Source organism: Aquila chrysaetos, chromosome 25 (assembly GCF_900496995.4).
Source record: "Aquila chrysaetos chrysaetos chromosome 25, bAquChr1.4, whole genome shotgun sequence".
Lineage (NCBI taxonomy): Eukaryota > Metazoa > Chordata > Aves > Accipitriformes > Accipitridae > Aquila > Aquila chrysaetos.
The window spans coordinates 12,753,450-12,772,505 of record NC_044028.1 but is presented as its reverse complement, the minus strand read 5'-3'; the positions used below and the strand labels follow the sequence as shown (position 1 = coordinate 12,772,505).

The 19,056-nt window shown below is 37.5% G+C and overlaps 1 protein-coding gene across 7 annotated transcripts in view; it reads left to right on the top strand.

Moving 5' to 3' along the window:
- The window catches only part of CLEC16A (C-type lectin domain containing 16A), a 96,392-nt gene that overhangs the window by 34,970 nt on the left and 42,366 nt on the right, over nucleotides 1–19,056 (top strand). For all 7 annotated transcript variants that reach the window (XR_005931457.1, XM_030002342.2, XM_030002340.2 and 4 more), the window contains 6 exons: nucleotides 7–129; nucleotides 1,788–1,897; nucleotides 2,398–2,442; nucleotides 3,855–3,905; nucleotides 6,114–6,242; nucleotides 10,276–10,396. Coding sequence is in view for 6 of the 7 variants with exons in the window: in XM_030002342.2 (XP_029858202.1) it covers nucleotides 7–129; nucleotides 1,788–1,897; nucleotides 2,398–2,442; nucleotides 3,855–3,905; nucleotides 6,114–6,242; nucleotides 10,276–10,396 (579 nt within the window). In the remaining variant the exon portion in view is untranslated. The remainder of the gene's footprint in view (nucleotides 1–6; nucleotides 130–1,787; nucleotides 1,898–2,397; nucleotides 2,443–3,854; nucleotides 3,906–6,113; nucleotides 6,243–10,275; nucleotides 10,397–19,056) is intronic.

Below are 19,056 nucleotides of genomic sequence, written 5' to 3'. Positions count from 1 at the left end.
CAAAAGGAATTGACCCAGTCAAGCTGGAGAGAATTCAACTTCCAGCTCAACATGCTGAAGAGAGAAATTCATATAATCATGTACTTGCAGAAGGGCTTATCAGGATAATGAATTATGCTGCACAACCAGGTATCACTTTTCCAGTATTTGTTTTCTTGCTGAGCTGAAATTTTTGAAGATAAAAAAAAAATGCTACCTAGCCTCTTGTCTTTGAGGGGAAAGCATCTGTTTAGCATGCTCATCGATGAGCAATAAGTAGATATGGTCTGTGAAAGACAACTGTCAGGTTTTCCTTGGTTGAGGAACCAGAAACTCTGGATTTCTGCTGAAGAGTTGTTTTTATACTCAGAACTATACAGGGATCCATTGTCTTAATTGCTACTTTCTGTGGTTTTGAAAAAACAAAAATGATGAGATATATAGTGATTTTAGCTTAATGTAGGATTTCATTCTGAAAATATGATCTGTGGTACCTTTGCTTGTTAAAGTAATTCCAGTGGAGACGTAGTCTTGAAAACTGTATGGTACCCTTTGCTTATAGCAGTCCTTTGTCTCTAGATGTGATAGCAAATTTTCCCATGATTTTTTTTTTTAAATTTCAGACTGTATTTTCAGTTCTGAACTGTTTTGCAGAAAATGTGGGGTTTTTTCTGATCTCAACTGTTTTGTGAAATGAGGGATACGAGAGTCAGTGACCTGTTCCACAGAAACATGATTTTTTTGTTCAAGCCACAGCTCTTCTCCCTGCACTTCCCCTCTTAAAACTTAAAATGCGTAGAACTGGTTTTCCCCTGAAACTGATGCACTATCAAATTCCTGATTTTCTGCAGAATAAAATCTAACACTTGTTTGACTTGCAAGACTGACCTACAGAGTATTAACTTGTTATGCTGATATGCCAGTCACAGATTAAAAGCACATTTGTATATAAAGAGTTTGTACATACTGCAGAAGGAAAGAGTGCAAGATGAGGAAATGCATTTATTTAAACAAAAGCACTTCTGGGGAAGGGTGGAAATAGTGGGTTTTTATTAAGCTTGCTAAATGCTGTGTAGAACATCTCCTTTTCTCCTCTTCTTGGGCGTTCTGACCTTTGTCTGTATCTTTCGTTTCTGGCAGCAAGTGCTAACTTGTAAAATAGTAGATGGGAGTTGGGGTCAAATGCTAAGATGTGTGTCTGTCTTTTGCATATATTGTCTTAGTATTGATCACTGAGCTCAGACTGTACATTTCTAATATCTTTGGTTTTTTTAAATCCTTCTGAAACTATAAACTTAAAATCTCAATGCATTCTTTCACTCTGACTTCTGTAGATTCTCACATCCAGGCTGTATCTGAATCCCGTGGACTTTTTTTTAAGGAAAATCTATGCCTTATTAATATGTTATATACAAAACTTCCTTTCATCTTGTAACTTTATCCATGCCAACTGTCTGAATCTTTTGTAATTTTAGTGTAATTCAGCCTGTGCTTCAGATTGATAAAGGCATTGTTTTTGGCTTCTTTTCTAATAGTATTAATTTTTATTGCCTTCTTACTGCATGGTTCTGTTTACCATTTTCTTCTGCTTTAAACTACTCTTCCAGTTCTTTTTCTTTTTTTTTTTTTTATTAGTCATCAGCATTGTAAGCCAGCGTCAGCACTCATCCTTTTCAGATAGGGTGTGTATGACAGGAGCAAAGTTTGACAATTGCAGAGAAGAGTAGAAACATTTGAGAACATTGGGTAATGAGAAGAGCAATACTTAAACTGCTACTATTTTGTATATTGAAATTTGCTTTTCATAGATGGAAAAATCCGTTTGGCAACTTTAGAACTTGGCTGCCTGTTGCTAAAGCAGCTTGTGTTTTCTAAAAATGGCAGCATCATAAAAGATGTTCACCTTGCTTGCCTTGAGGTAAGTATTTTCTTTCAAATTACCAGTCACAGCATTACTTGTCTTTGAGTCTTGTAGTATAGTTGAAACAATTTGTTTAATTTCTGATTGCAATAAGCATAAATGTGAAATTTGAGCTTCTAGAACATATTTCCATTGGTGGCTCTGTGCAGTGAATGTAAAGAATCAATACCCCATGTTCTGTTCTCAGCTTTGCTGTTACCTTGCTGTTTAAACTCATACTTCTCAAGCAGGGTTATGTTTAATTTTCTGTCTGAAATTTGTATGTTATCCATCTCAACAATGTAAAGAAAAGTGCTTTTGAAACTAACAAGCTCACATAAGCATATTTTTGTAAATGCAAGAACTGTGTTCTATCAAATTCTGGGCTGAAGGCTATGAATATGGGGATATTAATAGACAGTCTCGTCTGTACGAGTTTTTGGGTGTTTTTTTAAAATGTGACTTTTGAGTAAATGGTGTATTTACTCCCTGAAACACAGTTATTTTATCTTTTCTAGGGTGCGAGGGAAGAAAGTGTTCATCTCCTTCGTCGTTTCTATAAGGTATATATGCAAAATGCTGTAAGAAAAAACGTTTACATAATGTGGAATTAGAAGCAAGTCTGCAGCCCAGTCTCTACATAGTACCCAAGGCAGCACTTTTTTTAAGATGGAAACTCCGTATTTGTGATGGAGAAGGAAGTGTTTTGTTGGACGATTCCTCTCCTTTCCTGCCCTTCCCATACCACACTGACATATGTCACAAAAAGGCTGTTAGAAGTCTCACAGGGTTTGTACTGGAGGTCAAGTTAGCAGTCGTGCTTTTGTTGCAGCTGCTGTGTATTTCATGGAAGAGAGCCATGCTATTAGAACATTTCTGGGATTTTATCATTGACAGTAATAGGGAATGTGTTTGGTTTTGGCATTACTTTTTGTTTGTGTCTTATCTGAAATCATGATCTAAAATTTTAATTCATCTTTTTTTCTTATTGGAGACCTCTGCAGCTTTTTGCCGCTTTTTTTTTTGGTATTGTAAACAATGAGAAAAATAAAATTTTTAGCCCTAGGTATTAACTTCTATATAAAGAGCAGTAAATCCATGATAGATTTTCAGTGTCTAAAATATCTTCCTAGTTTTGTTAGAATTCTTTTGAAGAATTTTTTCTCAATGTGGCTTACAAAAAATAAGTAACTTGTGGTGGGTTAACCAACAGGACGGAGGGAGAATAGAACATGAAAAAATCTTGTGGTTGAGATAAAAACAGGGAGATCTCTTACCAATTACCATCATGGGCAAACCATACCAAACTTGGCAAAAATTAATCTATTGCCAATTAAAATAAATTTAGATAGTCAGAAACAAAGACAAATGAAACAACACCTTCCCCCACCCCTCCCTTTTCCCAGGCTCAACTTCGCTCCTTCATTCCTGACTCTTCCACCTTCTCCCCCTGCTGAGTGGTACGGGGGGGATGGGAAATGGGGTTTGGGGTCAGTCCATAACAGTTCATCTCTGCTGCTGCTTCTTCCTCACATTTTTCCCCTGCCCCAGTGTGGGTCCTCTCCTCCATGGGCTGCAGTCCTTCCGGAAAAAAATCCACTTCATTGTGGGTCCTCCACAGACTGCAGTTCCTTCAGGGCATATCCACCTGCTGCGATGCTGCACTGTGGATATCTGCTCCACCATGGTCCTCTCCGTGGGCTGCAGAGGAATCTATCTCCCTTTCTTAAACGTGTTTTCCCAGAGGTGCCATCAGTGTTGCTGAAGGGCTCAGCTGTGTCCTGCAGTGGGGCTGTTGGAGGTGGCTGGAACCAGCTGTGTCTGGCACGGGGCAGCCCTGGCCTCTCCTCACATGGGCCCCTGCAGCCCTGCTGCCAGCACCTGGACACAGACACCCAGTACATAATTAAACAAACAAACACAGCTTTATAGCTATAAGGATTCATGATATGTCTGTATCCCTGTTTTTTGAAAGGGAGAAGAAATTTTTCTGGATATGTTTGAAGATGAATACCGGAGTATGACAGTAAGTGACACCCCTTCTGCCCTGCCAAATCCTCAAACCCAGATACAGCATAGGAGCAAGAACAAGTACTTACTAATAACTACTGAGTATGCTGGTATCTTTATTTCTGGGAGTAGAATAACAAAATGTGGGTGGGTTGTTTTGGTCTCTGAGGAGTTGTGTCTACACTAACATAAATGGTTTATGTGAAATTTCACAGCTGTCTATTAAATAAAAGCCCATTACTTCCTGAAAGTGAGTATACAAAAATTACTTTATTCTGAGAAATGAGACATTGGATTAATTTTTTTTTCTGGTTATTAAACAATGTGAAAATCTTCCTATATCTCTCTGAATCCCAGCAAGGCTTCAGTTTTGAGTGGTGCCACTTTACTTGCCACTAGAGAACAGGGTTCTGGCGAGCAAATATCAGGGCCCTTGTCTCATCTAGGAGACGTACTGCCTGTGCCACAGTACTGGCTGTGAAAGTTTTAACAGATTACTAAACTTAATCTCAAACAGTTCATATTTAACCTGTAAACATGCTTTGAAACTAATTATCTGTTTCAATTCTTAGGTTAGAATTTGGATAAAAATACTTTGGGTAGTCAGTTATAGTTTTTTTTCCACAGTGGTACAGGGATTTAATAAGCAGCCACTAGTGGTCTTTTTGGGAGAGAAAAAAACCAAAAAAACCAAAACAACAACAACAACAAAACACAAAAAACAAAACAAAACAAAAAAAAACCAAAAAACCCACAATCTACAGTTGGTGTGTTGCAATAAGTCTTTTAATATGGGAAGCATCTTGCATATATCTTACCAGCCTAAATAATAGAAGTATTTAATGAAACATTTAATTTTTTAGTAGTTAAGTATTGCTGTACGTTTAGTTTGAGAAGTGACAGTGATACTACCATCATTTTTATGTTGCAAGTTCAGTATACATGTAGGTTTTTCTGTTGTATCTGTATTTCTGAGACTGCATTTTTTTCATTCACCATAAAAGACAGAGCTACACCCTGGAACTTGAACTTTGTTTTCCTTAAAGCATGTTTATTTGCATAGCTAGCAAATTACTTGCTGGGTGGGCCAATTTAAGTACTAAGTAACACTGTTGTTGTCTTGTCAGATGAGTTGTGTAGATAACATGGTACAGAGCTTCTACCAAGGCAGAAGTATGCTTGCTCTTTTACCATTCTTTACCTTTATGATATAAAATGCTGTTTAAACATGTGTACACTCAGGTGAATTGCATCTGAAGTAGTTATTTACTTGTTGGAAATTTTAGTTCTGTGTTCTCGTTTGTTCTCACTGTCTATGTAGATTTCTGTATCTTTCTACACATCAATTAAATTTGTTAATCCAGTGTTTCAGACACTGAAGATGAATTGTTCTGCGATCAGAAAAATTGGCTAAAGACTGGTTTTGAGTTTGTATGAGTGCAAGGCAGCAGTTCAAGACTGCACTGTGAAAATTCTTGTTTCAGTCTGTTTCTTTTATGGTATCTGACCATGGCAAAGTGGCCAGGAACGCTTCCAGTTACAGTTGGCTATTTTGGAATGCCCACATGACTGTGTTTTTCTTCTATGCAGAATATCGTACAAGCTGTAGGAAGGGCTTTTATATGTTTTAGCCATTCCAGCTAGCTTTCTCAAAAAGCAGCTCATGTCTCTAGTGCATGTGTAAATAATAGAACTTGGATGAAATTGCCCAAAGGTACAAAAGGATAGATATTTCAGACACCATTGATTCATGAAAATAAGCAACCATGTAGGGGAGAGACTCTGTTAGTAGCAAGATTGAAGCGAACTGTCTAGTGTGAAAGTTACTGCATTATTAGAGACTAGAGAGTTCTTTTTGGAGAGAAAAAGATATGGCAAACTTTTTCTTGTGATTGAAGTAATTACAAATTTGAGTCAAAACTTAAAATCAAACCTGACAGACTTTGGGGTTTAGTACTCATGAAATAGCTTTTCTTCTGTAATCTTTCACAGTTTTTTTCCTGTGTTTTTTCAGTATGGAAACGTGAACAGTATGTTAGGGAATGATGAGCAGATAGAAAAGAGAGATTGCATGTAAGGAGCTTAAGATGGATGGTATTAAAAATTCTTAGAACTCTATAACAATTCCTTCCTCTTAAAATATACAACCATGAGTTGTATTTGAAAGTAAAGATGCAAATGCTAATTGTTCTCTATAGTAATCAGTGTTAAAATATTTTTATAGATTAAACCCATGAATGTAGAGTATTTGATGATGGATGCCTCAATCTTGTTGCCTCCAACGGGGACACCACTGACTGGTATTGATTTTGTGAAAAGATTGCCTTGTGGAGATGTGGAAAGAACACGAAGAGTGAGTAAGACTGTTTCTTACATTCGTTCATGACAGAATGATGCCAAAGGCTTTGAACAATTCTAGAAACACAAACGTTTTTCCTTGAAAGCTACTTGATTGGAACCTTCATCCATAAAATCATAAAGACTTGATGAAGACAGACCTGTGTGTAGAGTATATAATATTTACCTGTCCCAGAGGAGAAACTTTTTTTTTCTCTCTACGATTTTTGTGTCTAGTCAATTCAATATGTTCTTGCACCGGGGTTTTAATTTTTTAGACAGTGGAGACACCTACATAAAAAGGCATTTTGATGACACTCATTAATATATTGTCAGTTTCCTTTTGCGATCTGGTATGTCAGTCTATCTTTCATTATATTCCTATAGTAAGAATCTCCACTGGAAGGCTGGCTGGCTTCATATTGCTTGTGTTTCTAGACATGGCAAAAAATACAATTTTACTCAGCAGTATTCATCTTGCCGAAGTAATTCATGATAGAGAACTTGAGAGTGAGGAGAAAAACAGCAAAGTATCTATTTTTGACTGACACAATCTGTAGAGGTGATACTGACCTGAATAACAACATCATTGTCAGCATTCTTGGGATAATCAGTTCTTGGCCCTTATCTGGCGGTGTCCTATAAGCCTTGCAGTGCCAGTAAGTCTTAAAGATACATTACTGCATGATGTTATTATTTGAAAAGTGCTGTTCTTCGGGTAGCTTTGCATTTATGTAAATGTATATGTAAGTATATTCAAGTACTCTTGAAGAAAAAACATATTCCAGGAATCTTCTGAAAACTTTTGTTTTCATTACGTACAATAAGCCACATAACTTTTGTTATCACAGCAAGTTAAGTTTGATAAAGTACAGTGGATTATCTTGAAAAGTATTGTTCTTAGAAAGCAAAAATGCTTCCTAGAATTCTCTCTGAGGCATTTAACAGAATGATACTTAGAAATGCATCTTAATGGAAACTGACAGCTCCATGGTTTTTCTTCTGCTAAATAAGGAATAGTTTAACTTCTGTTGGTAGAAATTCAAAAATCAATACAAATATTCCTGTAAATTCTTTGGGATGGAAGGGTCTTTCTCATCAGCAAGAATTCCCAGAACACTTCCTTGTTGATCCTCCTTCCCCTGATTGCATTGCTCTAGAAGTTTTAGAATTTCTTTGAATTCCTGTGCTACTTTCTTCCAGCTAGGCTATCTCTCTTAGGCTGAACTGCCATAACACTGTAACATAAAGTAGGCTGAACTTCAGGTGTATCTTGAGACATTGCTGCTGCCGCTTAACCTGCTGGACGTCCTTTTTGTTGATAGTTTCAAATAGATAATGATTCAATTCTGAGCATCCCATGGCATGATTCTGAAAAAGTTTTCAAGTTTCATTTTGCTAGCAAGTGAAGAAGTCCTGTACTTTGATTGTATCATGAGTTCTTAGCTGTTAGAGATCAGATCTCTTCAGGCTCTCACTTCCTTTGCTGTAGAAAGTCCCTCTAAGTGGCAATTCTTTTCCTTTTAACAACTTTAGGAGGAACTCTCAGAAATCAGAAATCTCTCAAGTTATCAAAGGCACATCTCCAAAATCCAGACAGCCAACCCCTCTGACTTAAAACATTAAAATGACAAGAAGTTGTTAGGCTGCTTTCTGAAATCAGCTACTACTGCTTGATCAAGCCTTCTGCCTAGAATCAGATGCTCTTTTGAATTGTTGATAGTCCAGTTACCGCTTGTTGGTTCCATGTTTTCCTTCTGATTTCTATAGTCCTAAAGATGGTACTGCTTACCAGTCACCTAGAATAATGCAAACTCATTTACGTGCTTATTTGGGAAGTAGTGAACAGTATGGGTCTCGAACTCTGCACCTCGGAGTACATAGCAAGCAAAGACTTTGAGAGAAGATTTTTGAACTAGCTGTGAGAACGCTATTTCATGGGAATGTAATAAGATATGATTGGTTTCCCTGCAAATTGCTATTTCTTTGCACGTGGTATGTGTATATAGATGGAGAAATCAGCGCAAAGTATACCTCATCATAATGCGTAGTTCTTTAATGCAGATAGCAGTTCATATTTGTTCCTACCTAACCAAGAAAACAAAGTCAGCTGAAAAAAAATTCTAGGCTGCTGAACTGCTCTGCTGTTTTGAGATCTAATAAAATCTTTAATTATAAAGATTATAAATTATATAGTTATAAAATAATTATAGGAAGTCACAAATCACATGCTTTTGGGTTTATATTGATATTGCTAGCAAACTGAGGGCTATTGTAGGAAGCAGAGTGTAGTTCCTTTTTCAGCTGATGTTCTTGTTTATTATTTTTTTTTCTTGCAAAGGCTAAAGTTCTGATTTTCTTCCCTACTCCTGTAGATTATTCTGCAGTAAAAGTGATTACATGTTTGGAGATGAGTGACATTAGTTTTATAGGGAATGTATGTGAGGGAAATTAATGCTGTGTCTAGGAGGGAAAGACAATTGAGGGGAAAATAAGTGAAAGCCGACTGAGTGATGGCTGCCTTCTGAATTAAAAAAAAAAAACCCAAACATTTTTGGCTTTGACTTTTGGATTACCAAAAATGCAAGGATGTTGCTGTTCTTGATTGAATTTGGAAACTTTTAAACCTAATACCATGAATTCTTCTCGAAGCATCTGGTAGTGAAACTGCTGTATAGTAAACCTATTTAATTTCAGTAAAATCCACAATGCATTACAATGTAATCTGTCTATATGGGAGAGATCATCTCCCATGATAAAGTGACTCTGCTGTTATTCATAAGGTGGTGTTAATACTGTATTTTTGTTAGATACCCTTGACATTCTTTGCTCCAAATAATCATATTGCCCTATTAGATTTCAACAGCATACCAAATTCATCTGCTCTGGTGTCAATTCATGGAACAGCCAGATACATGACTTCCCTCTCTTCATCCCTGTTCTGCCAAAGGTTTCTGAAAGCACCACCAGTAAGATAGCTGGCCAAGTGCTTGCATTTCTGGTTCACAGGAGCCACAGTTCTGTTGATTTTAAAAATAGAGGGGTGAAGGGTTTTGCTTTAAAGCAGTTTGGATTTGTTTTTCCTAATACTTCCTGCAATCTGGCAGTTCCTGGGCACTGCAGCTGTTCCATGAATTCAACGCTTTTACTGTAAGGCAGCTGATAATTTACAGTATGCTACAGAATTACTATGTAGGAAACTGTTTTAAAAAACAAAACACCGGAAGTAATAAAAAATGGTTTTTCATTTGCTATACTGAAAATACAGTTCTTGTAGTGGAAGAGGATTATAAATGGTGCCTTTCAAAATGAGACTAATATAATGATGATTGTTCTTTGGCACTTTATCTAGTCTTTGCACACCATATGTCATTAATTTCTAAATCAAAACAAGAATATTAATTTTACAGAGTAGCTGTTGAAAGTTCCTTGGGACTGGAGGAGCTTTCAGAATGCTTTGCCCTGATGTAGACCTTCTGAGACTATAGATGAATTTCTCAGAGAATGCTGTATTGCACATGGTTAGTTTTGATGAACACAGCAAATTTAAAACTCAAAAATCCCCACTGTTTTCTCTTAAACTTGTAGACATCTTAGCTAGACTCAGCCAGAAAATTTATTGCTGTTTTAAGTTCAAAATGTGAGAGTCTCTTAAGGGTGGTTGTATAGTTGTCTGGAGCATATAGGTATTGTAAATACAATCAGTCTTAAAATAATGATTAAAAAAAAAAATAATCCAAGATTGTTGTTTTTACTTAAACAGCTCCTGTAATCATTTGCCTATCAGTCACAATCTATGTAAGTGTGCCAGTGGGATAAAAGCTCTGCTGCTTCTTCTTCATTGAAAATAAATAGCATGTTTCAACTTCTTCTGTATCCTTTTTTTTAACTTTGAAATTACGGTCTACTTTCTCAATTTAAAAAGCAGATTTACTGCATGACAACAAACTCAGGGGTTGTAAAAGCGAGTATATGTTTGTAAGATTCTGTTAAAACATGTACTGTTGAATGCAGCAATATTTTAATCTCATTTTTTTTAATTTCTGAAGGCAATCAGAGTTTTCTTTATGCTCCGTTCACTATCACTGCACTTGCAAGATGAGCCAGAAACTCAGTTACCACTCACAAGGGAGGAAGATCTGATAAAGACAGATGATGTTCTTGACTTGAGTAAGTAGTCCCTCAATTTCCCAAATAGTCTATGACATGGAAAAATTGCTGGCTTTTTTTTAAAGTTAAAACCCCAAAATAGTTATCTTGTGTAAGTGACTACCAAGGATGATCGTATTAAGTTTGTCTTCTACTGGATTTAGAACACTTCTTGTGGTTTGTAGGTTTTTGTGGGTTTTTTTGTTTGGGTGGTTTTTTTGTTTGTTTTTTTTTTTTAAAAAAGACTGTTAATAAATATTCCAGAGTTTAAATATTAGCACGTAAAGGTTTCAGAGTCCTTCGTCTGGTTCCCTGCTGTGTTAGTTTTCTAAATGAACAGATCCTAGGAGGATTTTCTTCTATTCTGCTTTCACCTATTCAAAATGCACTTAAACCATTCATGAACTTGAAGAGACTGGAGGTAATTACTTGAACAGCTACACTGTGCTGTTTTACCGATACGGGGGCTTGGTTGTCATCATGTGTCCCCCTGCCCTGGAGTTCTTTTTCTTCACATCTCTTCTGTCATTTTAAAGTTGGTGTGTGGAAGCTTTTACTGCCATAGTTGAACAGGTTGCTGAGCTATTCCTGAGGGGAATTGGTTTGTAATGTCCAGAATGACCTCGTGATATAAAGTGGTACTTCTTATGAAGTAAAGGCAAAGTACCTTCTCTCTGCATTACCATAGAATACTACTGCACTCTTCATACTGAAGAAACAAAGAAGTTGGAAAGAATAGAATCATGAAGTAGGCTATTTGTCTGCAAAGTCAATATGCTTGTATTAATTTACCATCAAAATATACATCTCTAGGTGACCTTATGTGTTACTAAACAGTACAACATCTAGAGTAACTCTGGCCTATATCATAAAGCTGTAGTTTACTGTCTCCAGCACTGACATTGTTTAAGAAACAGTAACTTGTCATGTTTTAAATTAATCTTACTGTAGTGTGAGACATTTGCTTTTTGTTTAAAGGCTTAAAATATGTAGAGAAGTGTGCTTTTAGGCTAGAGTTGAAAAGAAAGTGTATGATAATATAAAAACTATTAATTCCATTTGTTGTAATCAAAACCTAGAAAAATTTGACATATTGGTGTTAGCTGATAAGTGGTTAACTTGTTCAGGCAGTTGTCATATTAAGAACTTGCAGGTACCATTTGTAGCTTTAGAGGGCATGTGACTGCTAAAGTAGAGAGTGTGCACTTGCTAGGCTTTTAATTTTTAAAGCTTCTTTCTTACAAAAGAAGGAAAAAAATGCTTGATGTTTCAGATGTTAATTTTTTTGATTCTCTGTGTTGAAGTGCTTGTTGATCTTCAGCTAAAAAAACAGTTGCCCTAGTTGGCCTAGTAGATGTTATGGGATTATGTCCAGTATCTTTAGAGACCTTTTTGTGCATCAAGTCCCTCAAGAATATTAATCATCTGAGTGAAGGGAAAACACTGAAATCAAGTGAGCTAAGCAAAAGTTTTTTCATATCAGAGCTGCTGTGCAGTAGCTTAATGGATGAAATCCAGATTAAACCTTAAACAAATAAATTATATTTCAAAATTATTATTAAAAGCTATTAAATTTAATTTTTAGAAAATATATTTGTCTGCAATACTGAAAATGTCAGAGGACATTCCTCCCTTTGGCATAAAGCCCAAGCCATGCAGCTTAGAGCAGTGAAAGGTTTTGAGAATAAACTCATTTATCTGTAAATGTGGAAAGAATGCTATCAAAGTAGTTAACTAAACATGTAAAAATGTACAAGCTGTAGGATATGGACATGACATACATGCATTTTTGGTAGCTTCACAGCCGATGGTGCGGAATACTGACAGTTGAGTCATCACAATTCCCATTTGTTGAATTTCTGTATTATTTAAAAGATTTAGGAAAATGTACAGGGAAAGTACTTCTTAAAGTGTGTCCTTCAATAGTTGTATTCTGTCCTCTTCCTACTGGTATGGTTTTAGCTTGGTGAATTAAGATGAGTGAGCTTAATTCAAGCTCATCACTTTCAGTCCTCCCAAAAAGTTTTCCAAAAGAGAATGAACAGCACCAGACATTGTTAATTACATTGCGCAATTATTAATCGTCAGGTAAAAAGTGATGTCCAGAATGTAGTTACTGTTGGCTTGCTAAAGGATTAGTAACATAGAATTAACTCAGTTTCCTGTTTCAAATGAGTTAGGAATTTATTGTAATGTTGGCTCTTTTTCAGAGGGTGAGATGAAATAATGAATCAGCTTCTACTGAAAAAAAAGGTGTTTTTCTTAAATTAACTGGAAATGTGATTATGAAGTAGTTGCTAGTTTAAGAACATACTGAACAAAAGGTAGATCTGATTGAAATACTGTTTCCAAATGTTACTTGTTCGTCTTCCACACCCCACAAAAAAGTAAGGGAACACCTTTTGTCCTTGCTTCTGTTAGTCTAGAGAAATGCTTATTGCTGTCATTATAAAATTCATTGGAATATACTGCAGGTATTGTGCAGTTCATTGCAGGTGTCTTTTTATTTATGACTTCATTTCTAAGGCAGTTGCTTTTACACAGAATACCAGGTATCATTTTCTTGGAACATGTAGGTTAGACCATAGATTATTAATACTTCAATCCATTATGTATAACTGTTTGTAATTTTTATTACATGTCCATTATGCCAGATTAATTGCTAAAGTAGTGGTCCATGCTCTGTATATTTAATGGTGTCCAAGGTTGATTCCTTCTTCTAGTGTGGGATGCTGGATATAAATGGTTAAAAGAGTCTATATACAGAAGGGATGTAAAAAAACCCTAAACTAGTAGCCTGAAAATTATCTGCTTCAATTTGAATAAAGTGTTCTAAAATTTAAAGATGTAATGCCTACTATAAAAAGTTTTTTTTAAAAAGTGGTATTAGATTAAAATTGTACTGTTGATTTAGAACATCACCCTTTTAGATTTAAACTCATTTGCTGCTTTAAGGCATATTATAGTCCTTAACTGTACAGTCATTAACTTAAAATACAAATTTATACTGACCAATATGGACTAAGGCAACAATGGTACTGAACTACTTGTCATGTGGTACTTGTATGCATGTGCGTATGTCCTGGTTTCAGCTGGGATAGAGTTAATTTTCTTCTCGATAGCTGGTACAGTGCTGTGTTTTGGATTTAGGATGAGAACAATGTTGGTAACACACTGATGTTTTAGTTGTCGCTAAGCAGTGGTTAAGGACTCTTCAGCTTCTCCTACTGCCCTGCCAGTGAAGTAGGCTGGGGGTGCACAAGAAGTTGGGAGGAGACGCAGCCAGGACAGCTGACCCAAACTGGCCACAGGGGTATTCCAGACCATATGACACCATGCCCCATATATAAATAGGGGGAAAGCTGGCTGGGGGCCGCTGCTTGGGAACTAGCTGGGCATTGGTCAGTGGGTGGTGAGCAATTGCATTGTGCATCATTTGTTTTGTATATTCCAATTCTTTTATTATTTTTATTGTCATTTTATTATAATTATTATTCTCTTCCTTTCTGTCCTATTAAACTGTCTTTATCTCAACCCATGAGGTTTGTTTGTTTGGTTTTTTTTCCACTGATTCTCTCCCCTATCCCACTGGCCAAGGGAGAGTGAGCGAATGGCTGTGTGGTGTTCAGCTGCCTGCTGGATTAAACCACGACAGTCCTTTTTTGGCGCCCAACACAGGGCCCAAAGGGTTGAGATAACAACAGATCTGACTAGAGTGTGTTAAAACAATTTTGTTATGAGCATTCATTGTATTAGTTTAATAGTCGCTGGTCACAATGCTGATTTATTTACTCTCAGAGTTGTGCTTGTTCTCAGAGTTGCTCTGAGAACTTACTTGCTCTATACATTCCCTGTTGTGCTGTTTATCACCTCTGGGGGCTGGGTTGAGGCTATCATTTTGTTGTACTTTGTAATACTGCCTTATGATACGATAAAATTGCTGGTCGTGAGATTAATCTGTACTCAGTGTTGCCGTCAACTCTGTACTTCAGGAGCCATCTCTCGGAAACAATTAATAATTACACTCTTTACCTTTTCTTCTCAGAGAGACAATCTATGGGGGAGACAAGAGGGGACACTTTCCCCTACTCCTTCATCCTCCCTTTCTCTTTCACCTTCCCCTTCTCCTCCAGGCTAGTTACAATAGCTCTTGAGAATTTTGAATATTCTTGGGATGTTCAAACCAGCATGTTCCTGTTTGATATGTCTCCTACTCCTGAATGTGTTTCAGGTCTTGTTTAAAGTTAAACAACTGTTAAGAACACTATCCAGAGGTCTACCCTAGGCTGGAGAGTTATGAGTGGTGGGGTGTGTGGGATAGTATGGGCAAGTACCTAGGACAGTGGGTACCTCCAGTGTTTTGGAACTTCACCCCTGAACAAGTGCAGAATCCTGAAAAACTAATAAAATATTTGGAAAAAGTATTCTGCCACCCTGGCAATTCCAGAGAGACAAATCTCTGCAACATGGTGGGGCCTGACCCATGCCTACTGAGCCCTGTTCAACACTATTCAGTACGCTCAGGGGGAAGAGAAAGTCTCTGGATCTGATGACAATGTGACAAGCACTGTGGACACTCCAACCCTGGTGACAGGCACTGCAGCTGAACCAGAGAACCAACCTGTGCTGGTATCAGTTGCCCCTATACACAAGAATAAACGTTGGAAACGAAATCAACTCCTCTAGGAAAGGAAGAAACTCTTCCCTTGTTAGGGGAGGAAGTGGATGAGACAGAATACTCCAAGGGAGGGCCATCATGAAAACAGGAGGAGGAAGAAGCAGAACTCATAAACGAGGTGGTAACCCAATCCCTATCCCTGAGTGAGCTGCGAGATACGCAAAAAGATTTCAGCCTGGTCCAGGCAAGCACATTGTCACCTGGCTGCTCCAATGCTGGAGTAATGGGGCCAGTAGCCTGGAATTAGAGGGCAGGGAAATCAAACAGCTGGGACCCCTTTCTAAGGAAGGGGGCATTGACAAAGCGATTGGAAAAAGGGCACAAGTCCTCAGCCTCTGGAGGTGACTCCTGTCAGGTGTGAAGGAAAGGTACCCCTTCAAGGAAGATGTTCTATGTCACTCAGGCAAGTGGACCACCATGGAGAGAGGTATCCAGTACCTTAGGGAATTAGCCATGCTGGAGGTGATTTATGATGACCTGAACAACAAGCAGTTATCCAAAGACCCAGATGAAGTCAAGTGTACATGACCGATGTGGTGGAAGTTTGTGCAGAGCACACCATTGTCATATGCCAACTCATTGGCAGTAATGACCTGGAAAGATGGAGAGGGACAGACAGTGGACAAATTGGCTGGCCAGCTCCGGCAATATGAAGAAAGTATCTCTTCCTTCTTTGGGGGCTGCGTCTCGGCTGTGGGGAAGCTGTCCAAAAAACTGTCCTGGGAGTTCCAGCAATTCAAAGAGGATATGCCCTACTCCCTACCTGTATGGACCAGTATCTCAGCTATTAAGAGTAAGTGTTCCTCTGCTCAAGAGAGAGGATATAGTGGGTACACCCATGGGCCACCCTGTGGTTTTACCTGCATGACCACAGAGAGGACATGAGGAGGTGGTATGGAAAACCTACCTTGACCCTAGAGGCACAGGTATATGAGTTGCAAGGAAAAACAATCACAAAAGGATTTGTTTTTTTTCAGGAAGATTGCTGCTCCAGTTTTTAGTGGGCAGTTCCCCAGACAGAGTAGAAGGGCTGATCTTATTTCTGATCTTAATAAAGGGACTTCTGATTCATATTTACAACAAGTAAGTAATGAATACTATGACCAGGACTAGAGGGGCCTGCCTTCAGCCAGGTGGAGGAAGGGGACAACTAGGTTTACTGGACTGTGTGGATTTGATGGCCTGGCATGTCAGATCCACAGGAGTATAAGGCTCTAGTGGACACCAGTGTGCTGTATACCCTAATGCCATCAAGCTATAAAGGGGCAGAACCCATTTGTATTTCTGGAATGACAGGGGGACCCAACAGCTAACTGTATTGGAGGCTGAAGTGAGCCTAACCAGGAATGAGTGGCAAAATCACCCCATTGTGACTGGCTCAGAGGTTCCATGCATCATAGGCATAGACTACCTCAGGAGAGGGTATTTCAAGGACCCAAAAGGGTACCAGTGAGCTATTATTTGTTAACATGTATATATACATGTATATATGTGTTTGCACACGTGCATATATAAGTAGAGAAGAAAAATAGGTTCCATTGCCCTACCCATGGAACCTATGTACTCGTGCTCTAGAGACCCTTATATGAGAAGAAACCCTTTTATGAGAATCTTTTCATTTTCTATAATTTATCTGATAACTCACATCTTAATTTTCAGAAGACTTTATCCTTTCCACTACCATAAGCATAAACTCAAGTTTAGAATAAAAAAAAAATCAAAGTGAAATTTTTTTTTTTACATAGGAAGACTAGAATTATCCTTTGAGTCGGCATTAAGCTGTTTGAGAAGGTAAATGGCAGTACTTTGAATAAAGAACAACATTGGGATTAACTGAATACTTACTTAGTTTTGATTCATTTAAAGGACTGGAGGTGCTTTTTCTTTCGTGACTACTTACCTGTGCTTTTCCACTTTCTTAATGGAAGGCAGCAGAGATGTCCGCATGACTGTAGTACATCTCAGGAGAGAACTGAAATAGTTTCATATGAATTAACCTATTTTATTTTATTCCTAAAGTATTGCCTGATAGTCCTCCCAACACCTTTGCTAAGTATTACTTTCCCAGTGCTCTTTTTTAGAAGAGCTCATGGATTTCTAGCTAGTGATTTCTAGCTTGTCTTTTTAATCTGCAGACTATTCTACAATGAATGTTTTATCGCTATCAAATGTGGAATTCTTAACTACAGTGTTTATCACCTGATGTGACAGCAAAACATTCAAGAAGTCTCACAACTGCAGTATAAAAGCAAAAAGACTCAAAAATGTGGAATAGTGCTTAGAAATCGTCTTGTAGATAAGAATCTGTCAGGCTATACTCACTTTAATTTTTTTGTAATACAGTTTGAATTAAGCATATTGCCATATGCTGGTAGTTCTTTGATTACAAAACCAGGACCTCGCTGAGAAGAGCAGTTACAATTTATTACACACTTAAAATTTGGGACAGCAGATCCATCCTTCATTGGAGGAGAAAACCGAGTTCTCATTAGTGTAGACTTCAGCAACTGAGTTTATTTTTACAAAAGAAACCTCTCTAAACTGCTTCTTCTGGAAGGGGATGTGTCACTCAAAACTAGATAATGTGTTATGCATCCCTGCTGCTCATTGTGTGTTACTGTTACTGGAATGTTTGAAAAGAGGATATTTTTTCCCAGATAATATATTTTAGAAATTTAGTCATTAACTTGAGCTGATTTTTTTTTTTTTAAATTAAATTTTTTTAATTAAGAGTTAAGATCACTGCTTTTTTTACTAGCTGGGTGTTAACAACCAAACCAGCTTTCGGAATGACATAAATCAGGAGGCAGCAGGATCGATATAGGACTTTCAAAATGTCTGAATGCACAAATATACGTGTGTGTGTGTGTTTATATTTTGTGGACAGATGGGAAGCTGTTACAGATTACATCAGGGTTAAACCTGAATCTTTTGCAGAGATGTTTTGGTAGCTCCAGGTACACTCCTGAGATACTGTTTAGTAAACATCTAGTGCAGATAATAGACTTTATAAACAGTATGAATTGTAGTAAGAAGTGTTACACATTTGGAGAGTATTACAGTTTTATCTATTCTATATGTGTGGTGGTGTTACATATTTAAGTTTAAATAGAGTATCCACATAATGGTGGCAGTTCTGTGGCTTAGTGTATTCACTGTTTTCTTACCTTTTCACAGAAGGTTTTAGTCTTTATTTTGGGACCACAATAGGTAATTACAGCCATAGATTTTTCAAAGCATGACTCTTTCCATACACCCCAGCATTTATCAGTAAACAAAAATTTTTCTACAGCTGGCAGAGTTACAGAAGTTCAGTTAAACACATCGCTTACCCTACTATTCATGAAAACAGCCTGTATCTGAAGAGGGAGTGAGTCAGTCGGTCTGGTATCTCAAAATTTTGAACAGAGTTCTAGCCTATTTCCAAAAGCTGAATTAAACTGAAAAAGCCTGTAAAAAGCCCTTCCTGTTGAGTGTTCTCATATCCTGTCTTTGAGTCAGAATCTGTCTTGAACAATCAGTGCCTGATGTGGAGTTTCATATGCTGGCTTCAACAGACTTTTCTTTCCTGGTTAGCTAGAAAGACGTAGACTTATTTCATCTTCAGATCAAGTCAACAGGTGTTAGACCTGTTCCAAAGAAGTGGCACTGGTATCTGTGTCCACAATGTTTCAAGTGTTTCCTTGGGAGGAGCATTTCTTGTCAGTAAATTGCTAAAATAATACTGTGTAGCACAGATACAGGTATTTGGATCTGACCCTCACAGCAAATAGATACTATTTGGTTTTAACAAGTCACTGAGTATCCATGATTATGGGGTTGGTGTTAGCTGGGTTTTTTCCCCTCTTTTGTTCTGGGGGTTTTTTTGACCTTTTCCTTGGGACGTTTACTTTTTTCCCCCTCTATCACTTCTTCCCATCTACAACACGGCCCACTCTTCATTCAAAGTCATCAGAGTTGGTTTGTGATTTTTATTTTTAATTTTCATATTTTTAAGGCTACT